The 6,319-nt window shown below is 40.9% G+C and overlaps 1 protein-coding gene across 1 annotated transcript in view; it reads right to left on the bottom strand.

Annotated features, from left to right (window-relative positions):
* Acadsb (acyl-CoA dehydrogenase short/branched chain) overlaps positions 1-6,319 on the bottom strand; it is a 36,412-nt gene that overhangs the window by 3,580 nt on the left and 26,513 nt on the right. Inside the window, exons 8-9 of the mRNA XM_021168602.2 lie at positions 5,119-5,208; positions 1,311-1,448 (exon numbers count right to left, since the gene is read on the bottom strand). Coding sequence (XP_021024261.1) covers positions 1,311-1,448; positions 5,119-5,208 — 228 coding nt within the window. The remainder of the gene's footprint in view (positions 1-1,310; positions 1,449-5,118; positions 5,209-6,319) is intronic.

The following is a 6,319-nucleotide window of genomic DNA, read 5'->3' as shown; positions in this document are numbered from 1 at the left end:
GAGGGGGAAAGGGAGGGGGAGAGGGAGAGGGGGAGAGGGGGAGGGAAAGGGAGTCCTTTGAATATGCTACATTGCTGGCCATGAAGATGAACAAAGGGATGTGAGCCAGGCCCTTGGGAGCTGGAAGGTTCTCTGGAGCCTCTAGAAAGCCTGTTTTGCGAACATCTTTATTTGATATCTGTAAAGCCAATTTCAGACTTCTGACCTGCCAAAGTGGCAGCTGATAAAAGCACATTTTAAAACACTACATTTTGGGAAATTTGCTTGCTATAGCACTTTCAGAAACCAATATGAATATTAGTTCTATTTACTGTGAGAAGTCACTGAAAAGTTCCAAGTGACATGGCCACCAAAAAGACAGCAAGATTGGACTGGGGACAGCAATAAGGACCATGAAAGAAGCTGGGTGCCCCAGGAGTTCAGCTAAGAAATGATGTTGCCTGGACAGATAGGTGGCAGAGAAAGAAACAGAGAGGCGGGAGAGAGACGGAGAGACTGCAAGAAAGAGAGAGACAGCAAGAGAGAGAGAGAGAGACAGACAGACAGACAGACAGACAGACTAGGGTTTAGGCTTTCTCTGGACAGCCTTGAAACCCAATTAAAACAGTCAAACTGCCTGTCCTCTAAGACTAGCCTGCCCTCCCAGTTTCTTCTCTTCTTTTACACTGACCCCAGTTCATGGCAGCCTCTCATTTTGGGAGCTGCAAGGGTTAAGTGAGTATCTGTCAGTGTATCCAACCTGTAGCCCAGGGGCTATGTGTCCCCCAGGAAAGCCACGAAAGCAGCTCATCCCATCTGGAGAAGGTTAAAAGGTCGGCTTCCCCTAAATCCAAATATCAGACGCAGTGTCAAGATTGGGAGACGCCTGCCCCATAGAGTGGCTCAACTCTCTTGCCATAGTTCCACGTGAACACAGAGAATGGATATAGCTGAGTAGAAGATGTTACACATGTAGGCCATGTTTTCTCGGTGCTTTTGGTCTCCTATGGTCCTGGCATGAACATGTCCTCCATGGTAACTCATTGTACCCCAACTTGAAACCACGGCTTGAAGCCATCACTCAGAGGAGGCCTCTATGGGCTTGGGGTAGTGTGCTTCGACCTGAACTGGCCATTCACGGAAACACAGAGACAGCATAGAAGCAACACATCTTCCCACGGCAGCTCTACCCTTGCCCTTCTACTGCAGGAAGTGGAAAGTGTGCATTCTCTTTTTTGGAGGATAGCATAAGCTTAATCAACATTCCCAAGTGAAAGACTAATAATCTCACTTATTTAAAAAAAAGAGGCTGATAACTCCTTCTAATTTACCTCGGATGCATAATATTTGGCCATAGATGCTTCTTTTATAAATGGCCTTCCGGCTTCTACGAGCCTAGCAGCGTTGTATGTTAGCAACCGTGTGGCTTCCAGCTGGGTGGCCACCTGAGCCACTTGGTGTTGGAGCCCCTGTAACATTCAGATCCATGTTAGAAAATGACAATCTGCAAAACTCAGTTTACTTCTAACTGCAAGTTAGATATACAACGCTCACAGACTCATAATCCGTCCCCAAAGAAATCCAAATTCAATCCTTTTAAATACCTTAAGTCTGCAATCTAAAGTGAAATAATAATATACTACAGGTATTATGAATTATTTTTTGAAAAATTTCAAAACTCTTGTAATGCTTCATAGTTTGTTAAGATTTTAAACAGCACCGTAAAAGGTTAGGTTTTAAAACTTTGATTCTAAAATTTATTAATTATTTTCAACTGTTTATGATAAATGGCCTATATTAAACCCAATAGAACAAAACTTCAAATATTCTTTGCTTGACTGAATAAGAAAATTTTGATTTTTGAACATGACCACAACACATTACAAGTTACTAGCTGAGAAATAATGAAAGAATCTTTGTAGCACCAATTTTCTTCCTTCAACTAACTTTATCAATGTGAGTGTACTCCAATGTTCAAGAAGAGATGGCAGCTGTAGATTCCCCCCTCTGTGGCTCTCCCCTTCAGTTCTGGAGACAGGGATCTCACCAGACCTGGTGCTTAGCCTATGGCTGCTGACTAGTAAGTCTCTGCGATGTGGTTTGCTACAAATATAGCCTCAATGTTGACTACAGACTGGAATGTTTCTCATGTCTAACCTATCCACCATTCAAGCACTTATTATATGCTAATCCTGTGTTGAGCAATGGGAGGTACAACACTGAACACTATAGCCAGAATTCCTTGTCTTCATGACCTGAGTCTAACAATAGATGTCAATTAAATTATTTCAGTAATAGGTGATGAAAATTAAGACAGTCTCAATTAAAGCACTTATTTAATAATCCCATTAATGAAAAGTTTTTCCAAAATGAAAGGAGTAAAAACTTGGGCAGTGGGGGCTATTTGTAAATATCAGATAGATTCTTTTCTTTCTGTGATATTTAGTATTTATACTACTTTGATGTGCATAAAGGCTTTTGGAGATATATAAGTTATGAAGCATCACACTAATGGGATAGATACCTGCAGGCCTATGCAGAACGAATACCTCCCTGCTAAGACATGTCTTTTCACTTATGCTCTCTGTTTGTGTTGTGGGCACTGACCACAGGGTCTTATGCTACATTCTAAGTGGCACTCTACCACCAACCTACCCCTCCAGCCCTGCCCACTTAGGACATCTTTCTTGAGGAAAATAAACTGGGTAGACAAATTCTCTGCTTATATTTTTTTCTTTCTTTCTTTTTTCTCTCCTTCCTTTCTTTGTATTTATTTATTTACTTATAGAAGTGTCTTGGTATATTGTCCTGACTGGTGGCTGGCTTCCTACTTGCTATGTTGCCAAGGCTGGTCCTGAAAAATTCACCAATTCTTTTCCTTTACGATTAGTCTTTTTTATGTTTCACTTATGAAATCCCTTCTTTCCTTACTGCTATAAACACAGTCTCCTACTTCTTTTTAAAAATTTAAACTTTTATTTTTGTTTTTTTTTGCTTTTCGAGACAGGGTTTCTCTGTGTAGCTCTGGCTGTCCTGGAACTCACTCTGTAGACTAGGCTGGCCTCGAACTCAGAAATCCGCCTGCCTCTGCTTCCCAAGTACTGGGACTAAAGGCGTGCGCCACCACGCCCGGCTTAAACTTTTATTTTTAACATGGTTTCTTTGCTGTATATGAATTCTATCTGCTGTAAGAAGCAAAGATCTAAAGTTTGCAAGACCTAGGGGTCTCTCTTCCCAATGATGGCCAACTAGGCCATCTTCTGCTACATATGCAGCTAGAGGCAGGAGCTCTGGGGGTACTGGTTAGTTTATATTGTTGTTCTACCTATAAGGTTGCAGACCCCTTCAGCTCCTTGGGTACTTTCTCTAGCAAAAAAAAAAAAAAAAAAAAAAAAAAAAAAAGCAGCAGCAGCAAAGATATTTTCATTTTTTTCCCACACGGAGAGAACAGTCTCACTTTGTGGCCTACAAGGTTGTTTCCACCATGTATCAGTGTACAAACTGGCATGTGTCTATTGCTGGCCTATATAGTCTTTGCCTATTAGTCAATTTGGCTGTTTTATGCCAATATCATTATTATACAGGTTCTGATATATTTCTGTGCAGAATTCTGAGATTTTAATCCTTTTTTTAAAAAATATCTTTGTGCCAGTTAAACTTGTCGCCATGGTATACCAATGGTTTAGAACACATGAGCTGTCATAGAAGGCAGAAAGGTAACAGTGGTATGCCTTGAAAAAAAACTGAAAAAAACAAACAAACAAACAAACAAACAAACCCCAAGACAAAACAAAACAAAAACCCAACTCATGATAGCTAGATACAGGTCCCTGAGTGTACTGTAAATAGAAAGCATTGCCTGGGGCAGTGCTCAAGTCTATGCAGAATAAAGAACCGAGAGTTGTAAGAATGAGCTGCCTAGGCCTGTCCTTAAGTCTCTGAAGTCTAGAGATGACAAGGATGTCATTGATACACACCCAAGTGAAAAAATGTCATTTTAGTGAGAGGATAGTGGGATATAACCCTACCGACTCTTACCAAAGCTTTATACAGTTAATGATAAATTTCTATTTTGTCCCTCATACCTTTTTTTGCTTGTTTGTTTGTTTGTTTGTTTTGAGACAGGGTTTCTTTATGTAGTCCTGGCTGTCTTGGAATTTACTATGTAGACCAGGCTGGCCTCAAACTCACAGAGATCCACCTGCCTCTGCCTCCTGAGGGGTGTGATTAAAGGCATATACCACCATGCCTGGCATGACTGAATTTCTTAATATTAAATTTCTGCCTGAAAACAAAAAATAAAGACATCCCAACAGGCTGTGAAAACGCAAGCACTGCTATACTTAGTAGTTTTCCTGACCCTGAGCATATAGAGAGAGACCGATCCTAGCTTACAGGGAAAATCAAAAGCCCCCTTTAACCTGTCTCACTGTCGGCCGGCCCTTCTTGCTGGAAGCTAGAAGCCAACTACATGACTTTGGGAGCCCACCTTCTATGTGCTCCAGTTTTCTTGTATAGGAAGGAGATGACGGCAGGAGCTACAGCTCCTACTGGGCAAGCATTTCTAATCTGAAAATCTGAAACCCAAAATGCTCCAAAATCTGAAACATTTTAAGCATCAAGATGGTGCCACAAGTAGAAAGTTCAACCCGTGACCTTTTCGTTCATAAATAAAATTATTAAAAGTATTATATAAAATTACCTCAGAGCTACATATAGGGCATATAAGGAATATAAATGAAGATTTTTTAGATTTATCTCACATCCCCAGGCTATCTTACATGTACACAAAAATGTCCTGAACTCTGCAAATACCTGAAGCCTAAAATATTTCTAGTGCCAGGCATTTCAGAGAAAATCATATGAACCTGCACACAGAAGAGCGAGGCTTGAACCTAGGGGATACCGGACTTCTGAAGTCGGTGAGGAGACAGCTCTACAGTGCCCACAAGGCATCCCAAACATACATCAGCTGGCCTCAAGGACTATGGTTCTGCCCTTAGAAAAGATTAAGATGGCCACAGTGTATCCCATGAGACCTATTTCTCCTCCCAATAGAACATCCTTAGGGAACTCCCTCCATGGCTTTACACACAGGAAGGGGAAAAGTCCAAGACAACAGAGTTTAATTATATACACCTGAAAATCAAATATTCGTTTGCCAAACTGCATCCTTTCTTTAATGTATGGAATAGTGTAGTCAAAACATCCTTGGGCCAGTCCTAGCATCTGTTTAAAGAAAAGAGAGAAAAAAACCAAAAGATCAAAATGTATTTTGTTACAAGTTTATGCCTTTAGTTGCCTAAGTAGCACATTCCTTTCACAGGGAGACTGAAGCAGGACAGGGCGGGGTGGGGTGGGGCAGGGGGCGGGGCGGGAAGTGAGGAGGGGACTGCAGAGCTGGCAGGTACCTTGGGTATTCACTATGTACCTTTGTCAATGTATCTGATCATGTGGAGACAATGTGGACTCTCTTCATATATGCAAGAGTATGTGCATTTAATTCTAGCAAATTCTGGCTACAGCTATGTTTGTAGGACCAGGATTCTGCTCAGGAGTCCTCATCATTAAATTCTGATTCTCCAGGCATGAAGCAAGCTGTAGCTTAGCCTGGAATGGACTCAAGACTACAGACTCTGTCTCCAGTCCTCAGAGTCAAATCTGGAGTCACTTCGTTGCCTTGCTTGTTTGTTTTGCTTTCTGAAGTACAGAGGGACTAATCCATGGTGCCAGCCTGCTAGACTAGCACTCTACCACTGAGTGGGAGGAAGAGGGAGGAGGGGACGTGGCCTAAACATCAGCGTTTCAAAACCTCCCTGAGTGACTTAACTGGGGTTCAGACAACTGATGAGAGAATCTGGTAAAAACACTAATTTCCACATTTGAAGAACAAGTTAAAAGGTGGTCACAATTTTAGCTGAACTGTCTCACTGCTAACTAATTTCTATAACTATCGAACGATCCGGGCTTAAAAATGGTTTTTAAACTTCAACATTAGGTAGCTAGTAAATCACTATCTAATTATGTCAAACTATGTAGGGTTAAAAAAAAGAAATAGAAAAAAATCAATAGTTAAAGCTTTGGGGGGAAATGCTCACAAACATCAATATTTCATTAGTGTTCATTCACACTTTCTGTTAGCCTTTATTTAGTATTCTCTGGAGAACAGAAGATTATATCCAAAATTAAGGGGACAATGCCCCCACAAACCTCAAGTTAAAATGAGGCAGCAAGTTTTGGTGTTTATAGATGATGTCATCAGTCAGCATGTAAGCCTCTGTTAATGTGAAGACTGGTTTGGGTTCTTAAATTTTTTTTCTTTCTTTTTTTTTTTTTTTTT

Source organism: Mus caroli, chromosome 7 (genome assembly GCF_900094665.2).
Source record: "Mus caroli chromosome 7, CAROLI_EIJ_v1.1, whole genome shotgun sequence".
Taxonomy (NCBI): domain Eukaryota; kingdom Metazoa; phylum Chordata; class Mammalia; order Rodentia; family Muridae; genus Mus; species Mus caroli.
The sequence above is the reverse complement of the archived record's forward strand: the minus strand, read 5'-3'. Positions and strand labels throughout refer to the sequence as shown.